The sequence below is a fragment of the Jaculus jaculus genome, chromosome 19, assembly GCF_020740685.1.
Source record: "Jaculus jaculus isolate mJacJac1 chromosome 19, mJacJac1.mat.Y.cur, whole genome shotgun sequence".
Taxonomy (NCBI): Eukaryota; Metazoa; Chordata; class Mammalia; order Rodentia; family Dipodidae; genus Jaculus; species Jaculus jaculus.
Window position 1 is genome coordinate 48,690,627 of NC_059120.1, and position 27,910 is coordinate 48,718,536.

Sequence of the window (27,910 nt, forward strand, 5' to 3'; positions counted from 1 at the left end):
AAAGGAATCCAGTTGCTATTTATCTATAAGAAACACATTGCAGTGGCAAATATTGACACAGATTGAAATTAAAATTGTGGAAATGAACACACTAAGCAAATGCAAGTCACATACAAGGAAAAATAATTGTATCTATATCTAATAAAGCATATTTTAAGCCAAGTTGTCAGTAGGTATTAAAAACTCATTATACATTTCAAAGTGAACAAAAATAGTACACAGTAATTGCAAATATATGTGTGTGTGTGTATATATATATATATATATATATATATATATATATATACATATATACATATATATATATATATATACTGTATGCAGGCACACTCATTTTTCATAATTCATATACTACTGGACATAATGGTACAGATACAACATGTACAATGATACTGGGTTACTTCAGTACCCCATTCTGTTTAATAGATTATGCAATGATAAATATATCAGCAACACTTCAGAATAAATTTCCCAAGAGATCAAAATGGAATTAATATTATCAGAACCTTTTTATATACGAAAGGGAATTTTAAGATGAAAGTTTATAGATATGAGTCCTTACAGTTAACCATCAGAGGGATCTCTAAAAAACTCACTAAGGATGCATTGTAATGTCTTCCAAGACAAGAAGTGGCTATACCAAATCCATAGATGGAAATAAGCTTTAAGTATCCAAATGGAGATGAAAAGGATAGTCAAATGAATTTATGAAACCAAGAGTTAGTTTTATCAAAAGACAAATAAGCTAAGCATGGCAGCTCACGCCTTTAATCCCAGCACTTGGGAGGCAGAAGTAGGAGAATCACTGTGAGTCCGAGGCCTGCCTGGCACTACCTAGTGAATTCAAGGTCAGCCTGGGCTAGAGTGAGACTCTGCCTTAGGGGAAAAAAAAATACAGATTTCTCTGCTTCTCTCTTTCATTCCTCTTGGGCGTCACCTGCAGAATTTCCATATGATTTGCTTCCCCACAGTATCTGCCTCTTTCCTCGTAAGTTTACAAAGGGTCTCTTACATCTCATAAGGCTTCCACTTGGGAGCTGCTTTCTCTCCCTGGACTTACTCATCTCCTCACTGAAAGCATAATTCCTTCAGAAACAAAGATGCCTTAGGCCACGGGTGCCATCCCTGAAGCTGGAAGCGTGATCCCAAGACCCCAGGCACTTGCTTCTCTAGGTGAGGAGAGGCAACACACTAAACTATGAGGCACTAACTGAGGGTCAGATATTTTTAGCAATCTGGTTTTTATCTGACGGACTAGATTAACTGTCCCAACCATAAGAAGAGGGCCACAGACCCTTTGCTCTGCTCAACGGGAGCTCAGGATGGGACAAAAATGCACACACCTACGTCTGTCTGGCAGAGCCCACATTTACTATCCATGATAGCAGTGGCTAGCTCTTTATGACACATGGTGACGTTAATACAGGTTGCCCCTCAACTCCATGGTGCATACCCTCCTTACAGCAAGCGGGCCTCTCAAACATTGCAAAAGTGGTGGAATATACTCAGAGGCAAAGAAAAAAAGTGTCACTTTTAAATTCAAACTACCAGTACTTGTATTGACTTTAAGAGGTAAGTTTTCTAAGAATAATTATAACTTTGAAAAATTCAGGTTTCAGAATTGCTTACCGATAGAGAGAAAATAACCATGGTTAAGAGTTTAACCTTAAAACTTTCACATGGGGCTGGGGAAAGAGCTCATTGGTTAAAGGCATTTGCTTGCAAAGCCTGTTGACCCTGGTTCTTTGTCCCAGCCCCGACGGTTCAACCCAGACACACAAAGTGACGCATGGGTCTGGAGTTCATTTGCAGTGGCAAGGAGCCCTTGCGTACTGATTCTTTTACTTTCTTTCTTTCTTCTTTCTCCCTTCTTTCTTTTCCTTTCCTTTCCTCTCCTCTTCCTTCCTTCTTCCTTCCTTCCTTTCTCTCTCTCATAAATAAAAATACAGGTATTTTTAAAGCTGACCAATGTTGAACCTAAAAGCTACCAAATCATTGCATGTTTATGTCTATATTGTTGAAATGGTAACAGTGACTAATACGTGAGTACTCATAAATTAAAAATATCAAACTTGGGCTGGAGAGATGGCTTAGCGGTTAAGCGCTTGCCTGTGAAGCCTAAGGACCCCAGTTCAAAGCTCAACTACCCAGGACCCATGTTAGCCAGATGCACAAGGGGGCACAACGCATCTGGAGTTCGTCTGCAGTGGCTGGGGGCCCTGGCATGCTCATTCTCTCTCTCTGTCTGTTTGCCTCTTTCTCTGTTGCTCTCAAATAAATAAATAAATAATAAAAAAAATTTAAAAATATCAAACTAGCTCAAGTTTCTCTCAGTTTTTAGGTATACCTAAAATTTTAAAGAAAAGGATACATATGTATTTCCCCCTCCATTGTCATGTCTAAGGCTGGCCAGCCACTGTCATGTGTTCATGTTCTTTTCTTGTAGTCTGTCTTTATGCAGTTATTTAACCAAAAATCATATAACTAAAGTTATGGCCATTAAGTGCTTTGATCTTAGAATGTGTGTGTGTGTGTGTGTGTGTGTGTGTGTGTGTGTGTGTGTGTATGTGTGTGTGTATGTGTTTTAAGATGATGTTAAATTACTAGAAACATGTTTAATAATTCATCAGTATGCTCTTGGCTATAAAAGAAAAATGCTCGCTCATGTACACTAAAATAGTAGACACATTTCAAGCATGAACAAAATGCTCTAGGAAAGTCTACTTTGCACTTCATTCTTTTTTTAAAAAAAATTGTTTATTTTTACTTATTTATTTGAGAGTGATAGACAGGGACAGACAGAGAGAGAAAGAGGCAGAGACAGAGAGAGAATGGGCGCGCCAGGGACTCCAGCCACTGCAAATGAACTCCAGACGCGTGCGCCACCTTATGCATCTGGCTTACGTGGGTCCTGGGGAATCAAGCCTCGAACCAGGGTCCTTAGGCTTCACAGGCAAGCCCTTAACCACTAAGCCATCTCTCCAGTCCCTTAACTTCATTCTTACAAGGCAGTGTTTGTCAGATATTTGTAGTTGGCAGTATTTTTCTTTCAGTACTTTGAATTTATCATTATACTACCTTCCACCCCATGAGCATTTTGTTAAAAAGTTTATGGGCAACTTAAATACATGTCTTTCCACAAATTCTTTTTGGTGCTACAAATTTCAGAAGCTTGATTATACCATGCCAATAACATGTGGGTTCCTTTACATTTGGGCCTGTAGGGTTAGTTTGAACTTCTTTAATGAATTTCCACTTCTCTCCTCAGCGTTGAGAAATTTTCAGACATTACTGCTTCTGATATGTTTACTGTCACTCTATTTATAGTTCCAATTGTGGCAGTTCTAGAACGTATATGTTTCTTCACATTCTAATGTACCATGAATCCCTTAGTCTACTCATTGTTTTTCTTTTATCTACTTGGCCTCTGTAAGTTGGAGAAGGCCTGTCTTCAAGTTTGCTGATTCTGTCATCTGGTGAGACTATTGCTGAATTTCTCTAGTAAATGTATGGATGCAATAATTTTCTTCAGTTTTGTAACTGGATTTCTTACCATTGTACCTCTTTGGCACTTTGTATGATTTGTGAATGGAGAAGACGGGGTGAACTCATTTCAGTAGGAAGGGAATACTCAGCTACTGACACTGCAGGACAGGGGGTTTATTATGCTGAGAGCAAGAGCTGGGGAATGGGCACAGGGCACAGGCAGGGATGATCTCACTCACTGGGAAGCAATAGTAGGTGGCAGAAGGAGGCTCGGCTGGGACCCTGATGTGGAAGAGGACAGGGAAGGGAAACTGGAAACTGCGCCTGTAAGCACACTCTACCTGTTCTCTTTCTTAACATTCTCTTTCCTTCTTTAGAACCTTGTTAGTGTCTAGCAGAAGAAACAATTGATAATTTATTAAAAGTAAAGATTCATTTGTAAGCATAAAATAATTCTAATCAGTTACTGAGAACTCTCTAATATGCAATAGTAATAATCCAGTAAAAATCAGAATAGCAAATAATATTTAAACTTTTTTTTTCTAACTCCAGCATGCTCTTTATAATCTTCAATCCAAAAGGAAACAAATTTACTTTTTCATCAGCCATCGGTTTTTACCTTTGTACATTTACCCATTCTGTTGATTTTTAGTTTGAAAAATTGAATTTATTACTAAATGAGGTTTGCTCTAGGATATTTTGGTTATGTAAATACTTGAACAGACTTTGAAATCAAAATAATAAAACTACAATGAAATCTACTATAGTCAACTCCTTGATAGTAAACAGGATTTCACATAAGGTGCTTTCATAGTCACAATTTCTACTAATATACATCTTTAATGTTTTGCTCTCTGGGAAGTCTCTAATATATGCACAAAAAATATTCCTGTGTTCAAATGCTGTCACCACATTTTAGAATCCCTTTTAAGTATCCCTTTATGGTTTCATAACATTTCCTATAATGTTCACATTGCCCTTTCCTGTTGGAGGTAAAGTTACATCTTTAGCACTTTCAAAATATCATAGATGCCCTACTTCCCTGTCAAACACTAGAGAATTCTTAAAGCGGTTCCCTGCTTATTCATATGCATAAATGATTGAAATAAATTTGGACTTGTTAAAGTATGAGATGGCTCTTCCCCTTATCTTGTGAATAATCTCATAGTTTGGTGCAGTAGCTTATTAAAAGAAATAAAACATCTGGATTTAAATTGGTAGTCTGTGGTCTTTTTGCATACAGACATAAGTAAAATGTGATGTTATGGTAATTTAGGAAACAGATGAACAGATACCAGCAATTGGGAGAGAACACAGCACAAGCAAGAACTGTTTAAATAGCGAGATCTAAAGGATTTGGTGTACCATTGCTTCTAAAAGATGTTATGTAGTCAAAGATAAGACACAGATTTCTAGATTGCAGAACTGAATGATCATGCAGTCACAGAGGACCAACAACAGTCATGCTAACAGTTAAGATCACTCTTTCCTTAAAAAAACAAAAGATATTTATTTATTTATTTATTTATTTATTTATTTATTTATTTATTTATTTAAGAGAGAGTGGATGAGAGAGAGAATACGTGTAGGGCCTCCAGCCACTACAAAAATGAACTCCAGATGCATGAACCACCACCTCGTGCATCTGGCTTACATTGGTCCTGGGGAATTGAACCTGGGTCCTTTGGATTTTCTGCCAAGTACCTTAACCACTAAGCCATCTCTTCAGCCCAAGATCACTCTTTTAAAAAGAGGGGAACAGAGGTGTCATTCATAAAACTTCCCAAGATCATGTGCTGGTTGAATATACTTTTTGTTTCTTTGTTTTTGCTTTTCAAGGCAGGATCTCTCTCTAGCCCAGGCTGACCTGGAATTCATTATGTAATCTCAAGGTGACTTCAAACTCATGGCAATCCTCCTACTTCTGCCTCCAGAGTGCTGGGACTAAAGGTGTGCACCACCACCCTAGTTTACTTTTTTTTTTTTTTAATCGAAACTGACAAGTTGTGCTTCAGAATGTTCATACAATTTAGCACTTCTGTCTCCATATTTGCCTGATGAATTCTCAATTCTCAGCATCATTTGGTGTAACTACTATTTTTTATCTCCTCTGTACATTATTAAGTACATCAGGTACCTCCAAATCATCCTCTTTGATGCTACCAAGAGTCCATTCTTTGATGTACACCTTAAGAGATGCTGAGAGAAAGTACATCTTGGTAAACATGGTTGGCATTAGGACAAATCTAGTTATGAAAAGAACACTTGGTTAGAACCTGTGTCACTCTTGTCTGTTAGATTGATGGTCAAAGGTATAGAAGTGTTGAAATGACAAAAGCTGAAAGGTGGAAGAAAAAGAGAAGACGGCTGAACACAGAGTTCTGACAGGCATTTGTATGTGAACTAAGGACTGAGTATTCAAAGAACTAAGAGAGTACACTCTGTAAAACAAAACTTACACATACATACATATGTCTGGAAGTAGGAGGAATTTTCCCACCTTTACTAACTACTTCTGTGGTACTACAATTACAAGTGTGAGCCCCCACTCCCTAAAAGAAAGACTTATTTGTAAAGAGGACAAAATAGTGTCAGATGCCAGACAGAGAGAGACATGATTAATGTGACGTCTAAAAATGACCTTTTGCATTTAGTATTCAAAGGGATAAGTGATGACATTGCTTGCCAATTTCCACAGAAATCAGGGTAGAAACCAGCAGACCCCTGGATGCAGCAAGGCAGAAATTAGAAAGTGAAAAATAATGAGAAATAATTAGCTGAAGATTAATTAATGGAGAGAAAGAAGCTAAAAACACAAAGGAAAAACTTATAAAATGTAAAAAAAAAAAAGTGTAATGAATACCCAAATCTAATTTCAATGGAAAAAATACATACCAAAGAGAGGAGAGGCTTAAAGAACAAGAAAGTTTCTGGAGGAGACAGAAGGGGACTTGTTTAAGACTAGAGAATGGGGCTCAAGAGATGGCTTAGCAGTGAAAGGTGCTTGCTTGCTAAACCTGGCAGCCTGGGTATGAACACCCAGTACTCATGCATATCCATATGTACAAAAGACATATGCATCTGGAGTTTGTTACCAGTGACAGGAGGCCCTGGTGTGCCCATTCCTTCTTTCATTCTTTCTTTCTCCCCCCCCCCCGCACTCTCTGTGTGTGTGCAAATTTATTTTGCAAATAAATAAATAAAAATATTTTATAACAGTGGAGAATGATGTAAGCAGAAGTGAAATTAAAGCTGGCTGAAGTATGTTTGAGGCGTTTGCTCAACTTTGTAGGGCTCTTTGAGATGGGGTGGGTCTGAAGAAGGCTTCTGAGGATTTGAACAACCACTGAAGGAATGAAATGTGGTGTTGGTTGAAGCAAAGGTGTAGCATCGCTAAGTCTGAAGGATACTACAAACTGGAGGGTTTTCCTCACATGCAGTGACGCTGATATGCACGGGCTAGACGTTGGATGGAGAAGCTAAGCTGAGAGCTGAATAACAGAGAAGGATGTGTTGTCAGGAGTGAGCAGCCTAATGAGGACTTGGGAAATGACTGAGTTAGAGAACAAGTACAGAATTGTTAAGAAATCAGGTTTCAGATGCAAATGACAATGAGCTGGGCCTGGTGGTCACATCTGTCTTACCAGCACTAGGGAGGCTAAAGGAGCATGTTTGAGGCCAGCCTGGGCTACAAAGGTAGACCCTGTCACCAAAAATGCTTTAACACTTAAAAGATAGAAGATTTTAGAGAGGAAGAGAGAGAGACTCAAAAGTTGACACAGGGACTGTTTCATACGTCCCCGAGGTGCTATGATATGTTGTCTTTGGAAATTTATGGAGGGAATGCATTTACCTTTCACAGACACTCCCATGTGGATAATGGCATAAAAGAGGGACAATGTTGGAATTACTGTAAAGCACACCTCTGGACAAAATTGAACATTTTGATTTTGTAATTTGGGGAACATTATTTAGTCATCTCTGGGAAGATAGAATGTGGGGAGGGTCAAACAATGGAATCTACAGTCATATTGTATGACAGCTCTGAATGATGGTGACCTCCATGAATGAGTGGCAGAAGGCATGAAAGAAACATCGTGTATCAAGGGCTTCTTTGAGAACATGGCTAGCGGATAGACGGGGTGAAGAAGAGACATAGGCTTCAATGAACCCGCGTGTAACAGAAGAACTTGGTGTAGGGGAGGACTCTCAGTCACCATTGTCACCATCAGACAGATCTCCTGATATTTGAGAGGCTTGATCCTCAGGAATGTTGGGCTTCTGCTATGCCTTGCCTACTTTCTGTAAATTATTCACCAGCTTCACGTGTGTGGGGGCTGTGCTATGTTCCATGAGAGCCCTGTCTATAGTAGAAACACTACTTCAAGGTGCAGTGAGCTGAAGTGGAGGCTAATGTCGAGAGACGGGAACATTCCAAGATGTAGCTTCTATTTTTTTCACCTAAGAATAAGAACGAACTGAGAGATATAAGAAAATCTTTACTAGAACCACACAGATTTCATATTTAAAGTGAAGATGGAATGTACTAAGAGAAGACGAGGAAGAAAATTTTAGCAAAGTTTTAAAATAGCCCTCAAAAGACATCCATAGCAGATAAGAACAGGAAAAAATAAAAAAAGAAAATAGCATGCCACAGCAAGTAGAGGATAACTGTGACCTCAATACAACTAAACATAAATTTTAAAACTTAAATTTATTGTAATTTTAACACTCAATTGCAAGTATTCTCATATTGTGCAAACTGTACAAATAAGCTATCTTAGTATGGGAATTATCATACACTAATTTTTCCTAACTTGTAAAAATATTATGGAAGAATTATAGACAAACTACAATCCAAGATACATGGTGAACTAATGATATTAATGAGAACACAATATGCTTGTCAGGTTGAACAATTCTAAGAAATTTTTTGACAAGTATTTTAAGGTGAATATTCTAAATCATGACAATATTGTGGCTGCAGTTACCAGATAATTGTATACTTATATGTGATTTTTAATGGTTTTTTTGAATTTTTAAATTTGATTGCTTAGAGAATGTATGAAGAGTTAAAGAGCCATAAGGACTAAAGTATACACAAAGAAGCACACTCAGTATTACAACCTAAAGGTGCATTTAATGAGGATTTTACAACTTAGACTCGGCATGAATGGCAATGAACGGGTCTTCGGCAGAGTTACTGATGGAAAAGTGAGCTCTGCCATCGCCGGAAACCTGGATTTTAATTCCCGTGCAGTTGCCATCGATTTTATCTCCAGAAATGACGTCACAGTACGTGCCGGCAGGAAGACCAGTTTGTAAGGTGGTGGACAGTGCCCTGAAAAACATATTAAAAATATAACATTTAACCTAAATTCAACACAGTCAAGTGTAGATAGCAGACTATCTCTAAAACAAACAAATACTCTAACCTTGTGCTATGTCTATCCAAGTGGTCAAAGGCCTAATGAGACCACCCAGACACAAGGACCTCTCCAGCAGCTGTGGGAGCACTCCTTTCTAAAAATCATTCCAAGGCCTGGCCACTTCCTAATTGGTGGTGAGTATTGCCAAACAATGAAAACTAAAGAATCAGCGGAGATTTGTAAGAATTACCAAATTCTTACACTTCCTGTGATAAGGAAAAACATTTCAAAGTTGTCCACTTCTGAAATTTATAAAATATTGATTGATTATTTGAGAGTTTCTTCAAAAACTATGTGCTTCCATGTGACTAAAATGAAATTGAACTAGAATTAAAAATAATCCATAATTTCCATAAACATGTACATAGTTTGAAATGAAAAGTTATCCCATACTAATTGATTTTGTTTCTCCCATCCAGAAAATTAAAGAAACTAAGTAACTAGCCAAGGGCTCTTTTGGCAAAATAGTGACAAATGTGAATTAAGTATTAGTCATTTAAATACAAAATAATCGAAACATGAATAAAAGCTGGAATAGAAAAAGTCATTTCAGCAGCTTGCACAGTGGTCCTCTGAGTTCTAGCTCTGCATGCAGGTGAATGAATCTCACAGATAAGAAGCCATAAGAATCAAATGAAAGGCAGTAATGGGGAATTTTAGGATGAAAACACAGCTGTGTCTTGAGGAAAATCAGTGGCCTTAACCATGTGCCTATATGCTTTGTAAATAGAGATCACAGAAAAATAGAGAACTGAAGAGTCTATATCAAAAGGGCCGATAGAGGATAGTTGAGTAAGAGCTACCAAAAAGGAGACAATCCTATACGAAGAAAACATTCTTTTAATGACACAACACTCACACTGACTATTTCCGGGCTTTGTTGCGTGTGTATCCTGAACGTGCACATATGCACACGACACTGTGATGCACAGAAAAAACTCTGCCTAAAGCAAAGTCTTTGTAGAACAGAGGAAGAAAGTAAGATCCAGCTCATGCTTTTTCTGTATTTTTCTGAACCTGTGTGTTTTCTTAGTAAACTTAAACTGACTAAAAGAAAGAGGCAGATAGAAAGAGAGAGAATGAGTGTACCAGGGTCTTCAGTTATTGCAAACAAACTCCAGACATATGTGCCACCTTGTGCATCTGGCTTACATAGGTACTGGGGAATCAAATCAGGGTCCTTTGGCTTTGCAGACAACCACCATAACCGCTATCTCTCCAGTCCAAGTCTTTTAATATATTAAAAAGCAGCACATGGGCAGAAAAGGAAAAGAAAAAAACCTGGAGTATGACAGTAAGAAATGCTGTATTTTCATGATGTCTACGTACCAGTCATCATTGTTAAAGACAATGAACCCTCTGTTTCCTCTCCCAAAGGCAACTTGGTTGCTCCCATTATCCCACCAGTTCACAAAAGGCTGGCCATCAACTACATTTCGGAAGTCAACCATGTTCCTAAAAGGAAGCATCAGATTAAATGCTGATATACTTAAAATTTGAAAGGTGCAAATAAAATATTACAGAATGTCTCCTATTAAAGAAGACATCTCTAAGGAGACACCCCCACCTGATTTGACGCCAACGATGCTCACAGACCCAGCCATTGCCACAAGTCGTGTCTGGATTGATAGTCACTTCTTTGATCACCCCATTGTTATTTGGTGGTCCCATCCAGTCATTAACATCCTTAATTAAAATAAGCACTCTGATTATTACCATACAGGATCTGTCTGTTCTTTCTCTAGTATACCAAACCCACCCAGGCATGCTACATGTGTCTGCATTGAGCATCCTCCTCCTTCAGTGCATTGATAGACCTGGACAGAGACCTCAGCATCTTCACAGACTCTGAGTCTCTAGGGACATATCGCTGAAAGGGCAGCAAATGTTTAACCTTTCTTTACCTGTTCATGCAGTGGTTTCTTAATTTCACTACAAGTGGGTCAATGTCACAGAAATGGCAAGAGCATTAGTGTCAGGAATTATGGGGGTTTAAATGTAGGCTCCAGTACACCTAGTTTAAACACCTTTTAAAAGGTTCTAACAAAAGGCAAAAACAGTCTAGGAGGATGGATGTAAGCAGTCAAACCAGGTTACGTGATGAGTGGTAGACCTGACTAACAGGTCTGAGCAGACAGAAGACTTGGTGAAATTGAAATGAAAAATAAAGGAAAAGGAAATAATCTGTGATTACTGACATCAGGAAGTAGTGAATGCAAATAGTAGGAGTTGTCTAAGTAAAAAGATGCATTCTAAGTACTAAAGCCAATGATAGAATGACTTGCTGTACAAAGCAGCAGTATTCTAAAATTGAAAGGAATCACAAAAAAAAAATCCTTCATAAATACCTGTCTGACTTATAGAAGACAGACATTTCTACTTTAGTTTTGAAGCTTCTACATGATTCTGCCTCTGAAAATGGAAAGAAATATTTCCCTGGATGCTAAGATAGCTTTGCAATCTTTTTTACTCCTCAGTTGTTCTTTGAAGTTGGGAAATTAATGTCATTAGCAAGTGGCCCACGATTTTCTCTTCCTCAGTATTCCCAGAGCCATCTCCAAGTGTCTATTCTTTAATTCACATCATTTCCTTTCTGTTGTACTTTCTGTGGTTAATCTCGGTTCAACTAAATAAATTAAACTAATACAAAGAAAAGAAATCCAAAGTATTTAAAAATATTTACATTAGTCCCATTGTGTGCAGAAAGCATTTGAACTTCATGTGTATTAGTGTGCCCAAGTTTGCTCTCAGCACTGTGGAGTCAGTCCTCACAAGTGAGTATTTTCCTTTCAGTGCCTTGTTCTTATTTCATTTTCTTTTCCTTGCTGGTATGTCAGTGAGTATTTCTTGAATATCCTCACATTACTAAACTTATAATAAACACTTGATGAGAATCATTGTATGCAATAGCTTCATGTGAAATTAAAACAGCTGCTTTCATTTTCTTGAGAAAAAGATATTGTCAATAATTCTAAAGCTTACTTTTCCATTCTGAAAATTTCTGTCCCAACGGAAACTTGACATCACACGTGTGAAGCCATAAGGATGAGCAAGCATAAATCCAACTGCCATTTTATACAGTCTGAAAGTTACAAAATTATATGACATGAGAATAACAGAATGTTTTCACTATCTCCAAGAGGCAGGTGACAAAAAGCAAAAAGCTCCGTTGCCTACCTGGCGTCCCAGAACGTCAGGATAGACGCTCCTCCAGCCCCATGTCCCCGCTGGTTGTCATGGTTGTCCACAAAGACAAGGGCTCTGTCAGACGGCATGAAACCCCAGCCTTCTCCCCAGTTCCTTAAAAACAGTTCATACGCTTACATTATTCTTTCACAATGGACTTAAAACAATCTAAATGTGCCTCTCTTTAATATAGTTTCCGATCAAATTTTGTAGTTATTATGCCATGAGAATTTGTCTAATATACACATATGTAATTGGCAACCACATTCTATGTCTGTCTCTGTGTGTGTATGTGTGCATATATATGTGTGTGTGTGTGTGTGTGTGTGTATGTATATGTTTATATATACATATATGTACACACACATATATATGTATGTATAGATTATCTTTCATTCAGATCACCCATATAAATTTTTTGTTATTACAAGGTGATTTTAGAAGTTTGAGTACATTGTGAATTAGGTAGTCCATAAGGATAAACATTCATATCACATTAAACAGAAAAGAAAACTGAGCAAAGATGAGGATTCAATACAACTGCTATAATGTAAGCAGTTTTCTACTTAATATTAATTAATTGATATAATATATGTAAATTCTTCAGTATAACATTGAGAGTATTTTAAAGGTAGCAGGATTCTATTAATAATAACCTAGCTTTAACAGATTTTTTTAAAAAATTGTTTATTTTCTTTCATTTATTTGAGAGTGACAGAGAGAAAGAGGCAGAGCGACAGACAGAGAGAGAAAGGCAGATAGAGAGAGAGAATGGGCACGCCAGGGCTTCCAGCCACTGCAAACGAACTCCAGACATGTGCGCCCCCTTGTGCATCTGGCTAAAGTGGGTACTGAGGAATCGAGCCTCAAATTGGGGTCCTTAGGCTTCGTTGGCAAGCACTTAACTGCTAAGCTGTCTCTCCAGCCCTTTTAACAGATTTTTGTTTTTACTAAACATTACCAATCTCTAGAATACTCACATGATATACAGACAAGATCTCAAGGTGTAGGTTTGAGTATGTTAGAGCACTTCCTTATGATTGACTTTCTCAAAGAAAAAGATGATTAAGTGTGGTTTTGGAAACAATAAATCTTAGTAATAATCAATTTCATAATAGTTTTCTAAACAAGAATACCCTTGGATGAGAATCATAGTGGGGTAATAGGGTGATAAGTCTGTGATAGATGAAGTGAAAGACTGTGATTTATTTACTTCAAGTACGCCATCTTCTCTCCATTCCACTTGCGGATCACTGTGCCCAGTTTTGCACCATACTTGAATTCTGTCACACGGCCATTCCCAAAGTACTCACTACTGGAAATTGCCTCACCACCAAGATCAATTACCTAGGAGAAATACAGCGGAAAATGTTATTTTAGCATAAGAAATACAAAGTATTATCATGGGAAATGTTATTTTATTTAAAAAAAAAAAACAATAGTAAAATTGGCCAGGCATGGTGGTGCATGCCTTTAATCTCAGCAAAAATCGGGAGGCCTCGGTAGGAGGATCACTGTGAGTTCGAGGCCACCCTGACAGTACATAGTGAATTTCTGGTCAGCCTGAGCCAGAGTGAGACCCTACCTTGAAAAGCCAAAACCAAAAAAAAAAAAAAAAAACCAAAAAAAGTAAAATCATTAATTTTATTTGAAGTGCTCAGAATGGTTTTCCTTACACCTAGACACTTATCTCTTCTTTTTAAATAGTTTTAGACGCAGTGCTTCGTGAATTCGCAAGTCATCCTTGTGCAGGATGCTCCAAGATGCAGCAGCCATGCCCATCTTCTCTGTATCATTACACTGTTTGGTATATGTGCTGCCGAAGCAAACCGGATCCTTAGTTCTTAATGCCAAGCTTAGAGAAGACATCCGGTGACAAGATGAGTGTTAAGTTTCTTGTCCTGTGAGGACGCTAGCATAGTCAGCGCGCGCACAGGTAACAAGTCAGCAGTGCACAGTGACATCACACTAGGCGTTGGGCACTGTCAGTGCTCAGCCACACAGTACTTCTGCAACGTAAACGGACAAGTTCCGTCACTAGTGCTCTTCCCATGGAAAACTGCTGCGCTGAAAGTTAGATCTATTCATCTAGAAACAACTAATAATAATATGGTGTTGCCAAGATTCAAACTCAGAAAAAAAAATCTGGCTTGAGATAAGTATATGAGTTTCTGTCAGCATACGGGTCTGTAAGGATATAACAAAAGGCAAGGTGACATTTGTAGGTAAACAACCTACTGTGGTAAAGAAGTGGGCCATCTCTGAATAAATGGAAGCTAAAGAATACTGTCTATAGAGTGGCTCAGCCACTGACACATACAGATTGCATGTTTAAGTGTGCTATGCATCTTATACTTAATAAAATGATATGATCTTATTTATGTACATATAGGTTTAAACACACCTCTTGAAAAATGAAAGGTTTACTTCCTGCAGGGAACCATGTTTCATTCAGGTCATGCAGTTTATCCAAAACTGCCTTTATGTCTCCAGGCCACATGTGCTTAGCGGCGTCCAGTCTGAACCCAGCCACACCGATGTCAATGAGATGGTTCAAGTAGTCAGCAACCTTGGTACGAACGTAGTCTTTCTCAAGTGCAAGATCAAGGAGACTAACCAGACGACAGTCTCTGACCTATTGAGGAGAAAATTTTGTATAATTTAACAAATGTCTTCTCTCACCTGACAATCTATTTAATTATTCATTTATTCTCTGATTGATCAAGAAATATTTTCATAATGCTTTTACATGGGACACTGGGGGAAAACATCCTACTATACATATAGCTTCAAATTCTTCCTAGTATGAAAGTGGAAAGGTGCCGGGTGTGATGGCGCCCACCTTTAATCCCAGCACTCAGGAATGCAGAGGTAGGAGGATCACCATGAGTTCAAGGCCACCTTGAGACTATGTAGTGAATTGCAGGTCAGCATGAGCTAAAGTGAAACCCTACCTTGAACAAACAAACAAACAACAACAAAAAGTGGAAAGGTGGGGCTCAAGAGATGGCTTAGCAGTTAAGGTGCTTGTCAGCAATGCCAAAGGACCCAGGTTCAACTTCACTGTACCCATGAAAAGCAGGTTGCACAAGGTGGCAGATGCACCTGGAGATCTGGAGTTTATTTGCCATGGCTAGAGGTCCTGGAGTGCCCATGCTCTCACTCTCGTGAATAAATGACTAAAAACTGTTAAGAAATGGAAAGGTTGGACTATAAAGCTGATGAGTTTTTTCAGCTAATTGCCAAAATTTCTCTCTCTTTCTTTTTCTCTCCTTCCTTGCTTCCCTCTTGCTCTCCCTACCTTTTTTCTTCCATTAATTCTATTTTTTTGGTTTTAAATGGTACTGGGGAATCAATCTCATTTCAGGTGAGCACATCTCAAGCACGTTCACTACACTGAGCCTAATCTTCAGCCCCATTGCTGAGGATACTTTTATTTTTTTTTCAAGGTAGGGTTTCACTCTAGCCCAGGCAGACTGGAATTCACTATGTAGTCTCAGGGTGGCCTTGAACTTCTGCCAAGTTTCCAAGTGCTGGGAATAAAGTCATGCACCACCATGCCTGGCTGAGGATAGTTTTTTGAATACTGATTTGGGTTTCTTAATTTTAAGTACTCTGTCCTGCTACATGCTTTCATGAAGGAGTTAAACCAGTATAAACAATATGTATGGGTAATTTATATATATGCTTAAGTTCATGCACTATGTCATTAGAGGCACAGTAGTTCTTGGTTCTGATCATTATATTAAAAATCTACCTGATAAGCATCATTGTAGTTGTGAATTTCCCCATCACTCGTGTGGCACTTCCCATCATTAAAGTCCCATCCAGAGTACGGCACTGCTGGGAAGTCCCTGTTGTGAGCGTTGTAGTAACTCCCACAGGTGCTGCTCGTCCCCGCGCCGCCACCTGCACCGCACATGTGGTTGATGACGGCGTCCACGTAAATGCGCACCTGAAATGGAAAGTGTCTAGTTCAGATTGACACAGAAACCTACAGCGTTGTTGAATACACCTGCAGCAGGTATTTTATTACTTTTATTCATAATGGCAAAAGTCCAGCTTCAAAGGAAACTAACATGACACGTAGAACCACCACCACTTTAAATATGCCATCAGATATGGACAATGCTGAGCTTGGGACACCAGAAACTATGATAACTGTAGAGAAATGAAAACAACCATCTTCATCAGAACTAGCGATCAGTTGAAACAGGAGAGGTTATACGTTTCTGAAGTTTTACTAGATCACAGGGTGAAAGGAACTGTTAGCCTGGACACTCTGCTTAGCATCCGAATGGAAGGCAGGTATTAGTATACATAATACAATAGCTGTTTGCCATTGAAAACAGTGATAGGGTAGAGAACCCATGAATTGAGGATAGAAAGAGAAATCATATAAAGTAGTATACAGGATTATACAAATCATATCCAATTCATAAACAGAAGTGTAAACAGAAACTTTGTACCAGTATATGAGGGAAAAGTCAATGTTTAAGCCACACGCAGTGGCACACACCTTTAATCCCAGTACTTGGGAGGCAGTGGTAGGAGGATCACTGTGAGTTCAAGGCCACCCTGAAACTACATAGTGAATTCCAGTTCAGCCTGGACCTGAGTGAGACCCTACCTCGAAAAACAACAACAACAACAAAAAGTCAATGTTTCTTCAAATATTTTCTCCTCTCTGTAGATAAACAGCACAAAGATTTACAAACTAGAACATAGAACAATAATAGTTCCCTATGTGTTATAACTAAGTGTAATGCTTTAAAATTATGTTTTCTGCTTACAGAAATGTGTAATACATTTAAAGAAAAGTTGAATTCACTTACACCAACATTGTTGCACCTTTTCACCATGTCTCTGAACTCATCTTCATTTCCAGACCTTGTACATATTTTATAGCTGATGGGTTGGTATCTTTCCCACCAAGGTCTCGAAGGGTTATGAATCACAATATTTTCATTAGGTGGAGAGACCTATAAATAAAATATCCTGATGAGTACCAAATTACAGAGTATTTTATATCACTAAATGCTGTGGAAAATAATCAGTGATAAACCAACATCAGCCCCTTTGTAATATACAGTGACATTGTTTTAGAGCCATTTGAAATATTAGCAGCATGTTGGAGTTGTCCATATGATATTCTAAAACTAAATATAAAATTGCCAAGAGTACCACATTTTGTCTTCCTTGGAATACTTCTATGTGAACTAAATACTGCTTGAGTTTCATGAAATGGATTAGAACACCTTTCTGTATAAGCGCCGAGAACCTTGCAATTCAGTCTGTGAGCAGTGCTTACCTGAACCCCTCCAAATCCTTTGGGACCTAAGTATCTCTCACATTCCTTAGCAATATCAACCCAGCGCCACTCAAAGAGATGGACCATCGATGTGCGTCCATCCTTAGTGTGAGGGGAGTACTGAGCCCAGCAGAGCCCAAGGGCAGACAGCAGCAGGAGGAACCTCATCTCGCTGTGAAGTCGTCAGTGTTTCTTTCTAGCAGCCATTTATAGTCCTGCAACAAACACATTGTACTGAGGAAATGTTACCATGATAAATATTTAGAGTACAAGCCGCTCGTTTCTAATCTCAGGATTATCAACAGCAATGTTAACACAGCAGGTGAGGAACATGCAGAACATTTCCCAAGTGAATAATCTCCCACCCTTTTAGAGCGTAATGCTTCTTTATAAAGAGATTTTATTTTATTTATTTGAGAGAGGAAGAGAGAGAGAGAGGGTGTACCAGAGCCTCTAGCCACTGCAAATGAACTCCAGATGTATGCTTCACCTAGTGCATCTGGCTAACGTGGGTACTGGGGAATTGAACCTGGGCCCTTTGGCTTTAGAGACAATCACCTTAACTGCTAAGCTATCTCTCCAGCCCCATTTTTAATTTTTGAAGGAACATCATTCTGTTTACAATATGGCATTTGATGTCTATAAACAGTCATTAATCATGTAACATTTGACCAGAATTAGTCTTTATTTCTGATGCCCCCCACTACATACACACACACACACACACACACACACACACACACACACTACTACTACTAGAACCAAAATATTCCTTTGACTATGTATCTATAAATGCTTTTAATATTTTAATTTCAAATAAAAAGAAGATAATCAATTTAGAACTGTTTTTCTTGTCTGACCTCAGTTTTTAATTATCTAAATACTTGTATTAAGATGTAAGAAACTTCTGGACATGATGACATACCCCTGAAATTCCACTACTGGGAAAGAAGAGACACGACACTCATGAATTCAAGGCTACATAACAAGCCATTGTCTATAAAAGAATGAATGAAATAATGAAGATTAAAGATGTGACATAAGGGTTGGAGATATGGCTTAGTGCTTAAGGTGCTTGCCTGCAAAGCCAGAGGACCCAGATTCTATTCTCCAGGACCCATGTAAGCCACAGGCATAAGGGCCACATGTGTCTGGAGTTTGTTTGCAGTGGCTAAATACCCTGGCATGCCCATTCTCTCTCTGTCTGTCTCTTCTCTATCTCTCTGCTTGCAAATAAATAGATAACATTTTTTGAAAAAGATGTGACATAAAATTTAAGTGCTCATGAATTTGAGAAATAGACATTTTCCCCTTTCTTCTGCTGATGCCAAAACAGAAATATTTGGAGTGGTGGTCATTTTATCCTCATAGACAAATATAAGTTATATCTGACATAATACTAAATATAAGAATTCAGATATCTTTTCCTTCTTCATCTGAGTGAAATCTTATAAAAAGAGAGTAATATGGTGGTTAAAAAAATGTTTCCCCATCAATGCAACAAGTATTTTCTTCTTTCTTCCAAGCTCTGAGAATGTTAGGGATAAAATAATGAACAAGATAGATTCTAGTTCTAAAAGATCGATTTAGTGGAAAGAGAAGAAAATATGAAAATACATGATGATAATAATAGTTGTAGTAGTTTCTGGTGTCAATCATAATTAGTATAAAATATCAAGATTATAAATAGCAAGTGACATTTCAGACCTAATTGACAGAGAATGCCTCACAGAAGAAATGACTGTAGCTGAGATTTTTAAGGATTAGAAGCAGATTTGAAGATCAGAGACAGAGCAATTCAGGTAAAGACTCATAACTTAAAAAGTCTGGAATACCCAAGGAACACTGACAACAACAGTAAGGCAAGGCTAAGTCATGTTGACTAGGAAGAAGGTAATGAGATGAGGACAGAGAGGTCGGACAGACCAAGAATGTTATTTCAGAATATGAAGAAAGAGCCACTGAGGCTATAAAGTGCAGCAAGCCATGCTGAAATTTAATATAAAATCGTGTCTCTCTCTGCAAAGAAACCAGATTTTAGAAGTGTAGGAGTCAGCTGGATGTGATAGTGCCCACCTTTAATCCCAACACTTAGGAGGCAGAGGTAGGAGGATTGTCATGAGTTCAAGGCCACCCTGAGACTACACAGTGAATTCTAGGTCAGCCTGGGCTAGAGTGAGACCCTGCCTAGAAAAAAAAAATGTGTAAGAGTCAAAAAAAGGGAGAAAACAGTTCGATGAATTTTATAGAGGTCCAGGAAAGAGTTGACTGGCTTAGATTAACACAATGATTGAACACACTTCACTTCAAAAGTACAGATAATAGGTTTATAGATTGATTAGAGCTGACAAATAAGGAAAAGAGGAATACTGGGAAAACAGGGATTGGAGGTAATATCATCTCTATTTTTCAAAAATATTTATTTATTTTTATTTGTTTATTTATTTTATTTGAGACAGAGAGAATGGGTGCACCAGGGCCTCCAGCCATTGCAAGTGAACTCCAGACAGATGTACCACCTTGTGCATCTGGCTTACAGGGATATTGGGGAATTAAACCTGGGTTCTTAGGCTTTACAGGAAAGTGCCTTAACCATTAAGACATTTTCCAGCCCACTATCACTTAAGATGGGGAAAAATGAGAAAGTATGAGCTCTGGAAAAGATGCCAAGTGTTCAGTCGACTGTAATTATTACCTTATCAATCATAATGCACCCTTTGCTCCTTCCCCAGCCAACTGCATGTACACCATCCATCCAACTTTGCATTCACTTTCAACCTCCATGGCATTCCAATTCCAAGTACTTTTCTTCTTCCTGTGGTATTTTCCTACCATCTTTTGTAGATGGTACATATTCAACTGAATAAATGTTGCAACTAGCTATTTTTGTTGTTGATGGAGAAAAAAAAAAAAAAACCACCCTACTCGAAGCAGTGGATGTTAGCAAAGTCTTCATTTCAGCTTACAGTTGTGAGTGGAAACTTCATTATGGTGGGAGAACCATGGTAAAGCTCACAGAATGGCCTCATGTCTTGTCACATCAGCAGGAGGTAGTAGAAAGTGAGCTCATTCTGGTAAGGGGAAGCTGGGTTATAATACCCCAAAACTCACCTGTAGCAGCACACCTCCTCAGAAAGACCCCACTAGGTTGTGACACAATATTCACAACACATGATCCTATGGGTGACATTTCATTCAAACAACCACAAGAAATATCTTTAATGAAGCTTATCTTTATATTCCCCAGGTAAAATTCACAACTCTTCTGCTATGTGGCAGCCTGGTTAGAATGAAACTATTAAATTTTATTTAACTTACGCTCTGTGGTGGTTTAAATGTAAAGTGTCTCTCATGACTTCATGTTGTTGCAGTGGAACCTTACCCTCAATCCCCAGCTGGCAGACATTTGGGGAGATGAAGCCTGGCTGGAGAAGTTTTGTCACCGGGGTGGACCTTGAGGGTCATTAGTCAGCCCTTCTGCTTTTTCAGAACTAGCTATCTTGCTGCTCCGGCCTTGTTGCTGATGTATGAAGATGGGATTCAGGTGCCTGCTCTGACATGCTTTCTCCACCACAATGAAGCATCCTCTCAAGACTATAAGCTGAGGGCTGGCTTAGTGGTTAAGGTGCTAGTCCACAAAGCCAAAGGACCCAAGTTTGATTCCCCAGGACCCACGTAAGCTAGGTGCACAAGGTGGTGCATGCTGTACATCTGGAGTTCGTGGGCCCATTCTCTCTGTTTCTCTCTCTCTCAAAATAAAAAAACAAAACAAAACTGTAGGCTTAAATAAACTCTTTCCTCCCATGACACACTTCTAGCTAGGTGTTTTGTCTCAGCAATGAAACATGTGAAGCAATAAGAAAGTGCTACATATTGACTTATTACTGTAAATAATTAAAAATTTATCAGTTCAGCACTCTGTGCCAAGTTTCTTTTTTTTTTTTTTTTTTTTTTTTTTTTTTTTTTTTAAATTTTTTATTTATTTATTTGAGAACGACAGATACAGAGAGAAAGACAGATAGAGGGAGAGAGAATGGGCGCGCCGGGGCTTCCAGCCTCTGCAAACGAACTCCAGACGCGTGCGCCCCCTTGTGCATCTGGCTAACGTGGGACCTGGGGAACCAAGCCTCGAACCGGGGTCCTTAGGCTTCACAGGCAAGCGCTTAACCGCTAAGCCATCTCTCCAGCCCTGTGCCAAGTTTCTTAAAGATAAGCTTCAAATCTAATTCTTTGGAATTTAGCAAATGATTATCATAGTGTCTTATTTGTTCAATAAATGGTTATTATATGCAATCTCTAAATTTTAGGTATTTTGCAAAATATTGATATGAGTTATACTCTGAGGATTTTTTTTTAAATAAATGAACCCTATATCAGAAATTGTACACTAGGGGCTGGAGAGATGGCTTAGTGGTTAAGGCTCTTGCCTGCAAAGCCAAAGTACCCAGGTTAGATTCCCAGGGTCCACATAGCCAGATTCATAAGGTGGCACATGCATCTGGAGCTCAGTTGCAATGGCTGGCAGCCTAGCACAGCTATTCACCCCCCCTCAAATAAATAAATAAGTAAACAAAATAAGAGAAATACTTTTAAAAATAAATTGTATAAATCAGTTCTAATCCTTGGAAAAACTTTGTACACACGTCTAAACTAAGTACCAAAGATGCTCAGTAAATTACCTGGGCACATGTAATACATGAGAAAGGCAAAGTTTGATAACAGAGCTAACTAGAAATCGGTGTTCTCTGTATTCTACCAAAATTTCTCCTCAAATACTGAAGTTGTGCTTGCTAGTGTGGTAGCTACTAGTAAGAACTGGCTACTGAGCAATTGAAATATTGCTAGCCCAAACTGAGAAATGCTTCCAGGGTTTACTGACAAAAAAAATCATTTCTGAAAGATGAAAATAACAGATGCTGAATGGGTTGGAAGATTTTTCACATCAAGAATGAAGAGAATAATCCAAAATTGAAATCATTTTTACATATTCTTCCTGGAATAGCTGTCCTGAGGAAATCATCCTTAGAAAAGCAATCAAAATTACTTGTATCAGTGCTCTGTTCTCTGTATTTCCTATGATTGTCTACAAAGAGGAAAATTTCCTTTATGCTTATGCTCTATGATTACTATAACATGGCAAGTGAGATAATGGAAGATTCCTTAAAAATATGAAATCAGGTTAGGAGTGGAGTTCAATAGTAGAATGTGTACTTACCATGTATGTGGTCTTAAGTTTCATTCCCAGAACCACATACACATATAAAATATTTTTTTAAAAAATGTGGTTGGACCTGGTGGCACACACCTTTAATCCCAGAATTTGGGAGACTGAGGTAGGAGGATTGCTGGGAGTTTGAGGCCAGCCTGAGACTACACAGTGAATTCCAGATCAGTCTGGGCTAGAGTGAGACCCTACCTTGAAAAAGAAACAAAGAGTGAAATCATGCTAGAGATAAATTCACAAGTAGAATGCATGCTTCGCATGTATATAATATGGCTTTGGGTTTGATTTCCAGTACCATACACATATAAAATGTGAAAAAAGAAAAGGAAAAGAAAGGAAAGGAAAGGAAAATGTAATTCAATGGTAGAACATGTGTTTACCATATATATGACTTTAGGTTTGGGTCCCAGCACCACATACATACAAACTATGATGATGGACAAAGGACAATGTCTTAACAACAGAACAATAGTCCCCAAGGAGTGCCCATACTTGAAATTTCAATGAAACATATCCAATATTTATGAAATATGATGGAATATACACATAAGCATCATATATTGATATAAATAGATTATTTACTGTTTCTTTGTCCTTATCATAACTTCATGTTTGATCCATTTGAGCTCTTTTCTCTAGTTAATACATGATTACAGACCATAATCATCCCATATAAATATGTAATAATCTTGGTAGCATTTATCAAAATATTTTAAGAAGATAGGGATGATGATGACCTGATTTGGCAATTACACTTTGTAGAATTACCAGATTATTACAATGTACTCCATGAGCACATATAATTAAAAGAAAAATAAGTAAAAAGAAACACAATTTTTTTTTAATTTTTGTTCATTTTTATTTATTTATTTATTTGAGAGCTACAGACATTGAGAGAAAGACAGATAGAGGGAGAGAGAGAGAATGGGCATGCCAGGGCTTCCAGCCACTGCAAACGAACTCCAGACGCATGCGTCCCCTTGTGCATCTGGCTAATGTGGGACCTGGGGAACCGAGCCTTGAACCGGGGTCCTTAGGCTTCACCGGCAAGCGCTTAACCACTAAGCCATCTTTCTAGCACGAAACACAAATTTTTAAAATAACAGTAATCAAACTTATACATAGTGTTTTCAAAAGTATTTTTTCAAATCATGATACATTAATAGGAATTTGTTATTATATTTAATGTTCACAATATAAATAACATTACAAGGGAAGAACTCCAAGCTCAATTCAGAATTTCTGTTAATACATCCAGTACCATAAATTTAGTCATTTAGCTTAGGCTCTACTTAAATTGCATCAAAGTGATAGTTATAGAAATTTAAAGAACTGTATTTAAATGTTTAGGAATAAATCGTAGCCTATAAAATATTCAAGATACAAATATTTTACAGGTTACTATTTATTCTTTACTATATATGAAAGATACTCAGGTTTTATAAGTAACAAATGAAGTAACATGGATCAAGCTAAGAAACATTGATCTTGTCATTTGTAGTGATTGGCCTGGAGGCGTCATAATTGAGTATCTTTAAAATAAATAACTCAGTAGAAGCATCATTAAAACTATTAAGGTAGTTACCTTAATGTCTCATCCCTCAATGCAATTTTAAGATTTATACTAATCTCTAAGTACTGAAACTATTTTTTTATTTGCCCAGTTTTTAATATGCTTTAGATAATACTACTAGTATAGAACTTTATCAAGTTACTGGTTGCTTTCATGGAAAATTACTCATAATTTCTCTCAATACTATACTGGATTTTATATTATTTCTTCACCCACCAGGTCGTATTACCAGATAGCATCAAAGGAAAACATAAAATGATACTTAGCATAGGAGGCACACGTAGGGAAGAGAACGAAGAGAAAGTTTATCAGGTCTGCCTACCTGGTCTCTGAAACTAGCAGGCATTTTGAGCCAAGTCACAAAGTACATTTTGTGCTGCTAGTCTATACAAACATGATCTGTCAACAAACTCTAAAAAATATTGTGAAACTCTGAATATATCAAATCATGTGACTGAAACCACTTATTTTAAAAAAGAAAGGGGAGGAGGCCCTGTCTAAAATTCAAAATAAAAAGTAACTTACCGCATTGACATTTAAATCAGCAGTCTTCCAAACCTACCATCCAGGATTTTCCAAGTATAAAGTGACAAAAAAAAAAAAAATCTCAGTTTTGATTTCAAATACTCTTCAGTGGAAAGAGAAAGTCAGAAATTGTGGTAATTTTCTACAGCATTTTCATTTCAGCAGCACGGCTCTAGTTCTCCAAATCTAACTTCTGCAAAGGCTGTAATCCGAGCTCCACAACGGCAGGGGGACTGGCTACCATCCTCTTGTCCTTGACAAACCACACTGTCTTCCCTCCTCCTCAACCCTGCATGGGCCTTCAGCTCACCACGCCTTTCAACATGTTTGTTTTCTCCTTCCACAGTAACCTTCTCTACCTTCAACTGATCTTTTCCCTCTGGCATTTATATCAATATACATGAAAAACCCTTAAAGATATCATCAGTCTATGAGACAATAATGTCAACAAAACCAGAGCATCAAAGATTTAACTTGAAGTCACAGATCGTCGCCTACTATGTGTAGCTGAAAGAAAACATTAATGCATAAAGATTTCATTTAGGTCCTCACTGACAAAATGAGGGTGGTAATGTTAGTCATATGATAAAACTTCAAAAAATTACTAACAACATATACTGAATGTTGTTTTGTGACACTGCTTGATCACTTTGATTCAACACCTGCACATACTCTTCCAGGTAAAATTGACATTGTTAATTTATTTAAAAAGAGATAGTAGTCAAGGAACAAGTAAGTAATGAAATTTATTAGTCATCCCATAATTTAAAAGCCAGTTATGGTTGGAGAGATGCCTTGGCAGATAAGGCCCTTGCCTGTGAAACCCAGTACCCACGTAAGCCAGATGCACAAGGTGGTGCATGTGTTTGGCATTTGTTTGCAGTGGTTGGAAGATTTGGCATGTGATTCTCTTTCTCTCTCTCTCTCTCTCAAATAAATAAAATAAATTTTGTAAAAAAAAACAAGGGGTCCGACTCCACAGCAAGCTCTTTTCTCATGCAATGTCCTTTATTGAGTTAAGATGAAATATATGTACACACACACACACACACACACACACACACACACACACACACAGTTATTCAAAACAACTTGGATGCAGTAGACACAGAAGCATGCATCTGTAACCCTAGTGGTCCTACAAGATGGGAGGCAGAGGAAAACGAATCTCCATGAAGCTCATGAGCCAGCTCGCCCTGCATTCAGAGTGATGAACAAGAGACTCTCTTAAACAAGCAGGATCTTCACAGGAGTTTGGAGGTTGTTCTCTGCCCCACTCACATGCCATGACATGTGTGCACCAGTGCTCAAACACCTGAATGCAGGCACAAACACACAAACACACACATACCCATCATACACAGATGCATGCATACACAAAGATTCTGTAAAAAGTATATTGGAATGTAGGAAGTTTGGTTTCTAGAATCAGAAAAATCACAGAAGGAAATATTATTTTAAAATTTCTTGTTTTTCAAATGTTCTAGCATATAAAATTACTTTCATTGTTACACTTTTTAAAATAATTTCACACACCTAGAGAAAATATGAGTGTTCATGAACATTTGGTATTCTTCCAACTGCATAAAATATGCAATCATCCTACTGAATTTGAGAGTGTCCATGTAATTTGCTTTGGCAATGTATTGTGAAAAAATGTTTTAGATGCAAACTTTAGAGACTTATTAGCTAAGTATTTTTTTTTTCTTGTTTTAGTATGGCAAATGGTATACACAATAATGCCAACTGAGAAAATATAAACAACAGAGAGAACTGTTGCCTTTGTAAGGGCAATTTGGTATACTGAAATTTAAAACATACTGTAAATTCCACTTATAAATGTGGTCTAGACTAGCCAGTCTGCAGAATTATTCACCTATTCATACAGGGACATGAACACAGATTTTGATTAAAACTTTTTTTTTGCCCGAGGTAGGGTCTCACTCTAGCCCAGGCTGACCTGGAATTTACTATGTAGTCTCAGGGTGGCCTTGAACTCACAGCGATCCTTCTACCTCTGCCTCCCAAGTCCTAGGATTAAAGGCATGTGCCACCATGCCCAGCTAATACTTTTTTATAATAGCAAATCTCTGGAACTAGGTGTGCTGTTTTAACAAAAATTGGTTCTATAGGATAGAACTAATGTCTCCTGCATGGTCTTAGGCAAATTAATGTATGAGAATCTTGTCCTGTTAGAGTTATTTAGAAAACTTACTTTCTGATTCCATGTAAGACAACTGCAGAAAGAACATATACATATACACATTCTGTTAATTAAACGTGCTCAAATATGCTTGTTTTAATAACTTCTAATGTTGACATTTAAATATATTCAAATGCGACCTATGAGAGAGAGAAAAAAAGATAGTCTCAGGGTACCCTTGAAATCACGGCGATTCTCCTATCTCTGCCTCCCGTCTGCTGAGAATAAAGGCATGCACCACCACACCCAGCTGTAAGTAGAAACTTTGTATGGGCACAACATGTGTCCATCACTACCCTCCTGCCTGCCCCTGCTTTACTGAGGACCTTTCTCAGTGGAATTGCTGTTATTCACCATGCGGTTGTGGGTTAGGAGTTCTGAGAACTTTAGTCAGTCAATATGTATGTGTGGGGTGGGCAGTGCCTCTGGATAGTCCTTCCCATTCTATGGTCCTAACAACCTTTCTACCTCCTTTTCTGAAAAATTCCCTGAGCTTTGCTGGGTATATTTTAACTCGACTGTAGTGTTGAGCCCTCAGCAGGTTCTGAACTTATCATTGGAGAGCATGAACTTGTTCTCCACAGGATTCTGACTTGGATACCAGTTCCAGCTATGGGTTCCTTTCTACTAAGTGGATCTCTTAGCCAATCAGAGAGCCACTTGCTTAGGTGGGTACTGGGGAATGTCCTTAGGTTTCACAGGCAAGGGCCTTATCTGCTAAGGCATCTCTCCAACCACAATTGGCTTTTAATTATGGGATGACTAATAAACTTCATTACTTACTGGTTCCTTGACTCCTATCTCTTTTTAATGTTGTTGGCTCTTAGTCCCCTGCAGCTCATGTAGCAATTTCCAGTACTACACAGGATAACCATCTGGGAACTGGCTTCCATCCAGACCTTTTGATATTCTGTGTTGGCAGCATATGGTGTCTTAGCAATAGGGTCTTACCTTTTACGTCAAGTGGATAATC

At 38.1% G+C, this 27,910-nt stretch overlaps 1 protein-coding gene and 1 pseudogene across 1 annotated transcript; both read right to left on the bottom strand.

Moving 5' to 3' along the window:
* Positions 1-8,181: 8,181 nt before the first annotated feature.
* On the bottom strand, positions 8,182-17,581 carry Amy2b (amylase alpha 2B). Its single transcript, XM_004659070.3, has 10 exons — positions 17,413-17,581; positions 16,937-17,083; positions 15,859-16,056; positions 14,506-14,736; positions 13,315-13,448; positions 12,093-12,215; positions 11,898-11,997; positions 10,483-10,601; positions 10,245-10,370; positions 8,182-8,827 (listed from the first exon to the last, which is right to left on the bottom strand). The coding sequence occupies exons 1-10, from the start codon at positions 17,578-17,580 to the stop codon at positions 8,638-8,640; spliced, it is 1,536 nt and encodes a 511-aa protein (XP_004659127.2). The 5' UTR covers position 17,581; the 3' UTR covers positions 8,182-8,637.
* Positions 13,803-13,931, bottom strand: LOC123456134 (annotated as a pseudogene).
* Positions 17,582-27,910: the final 10,329 nt, after the last annotated feature.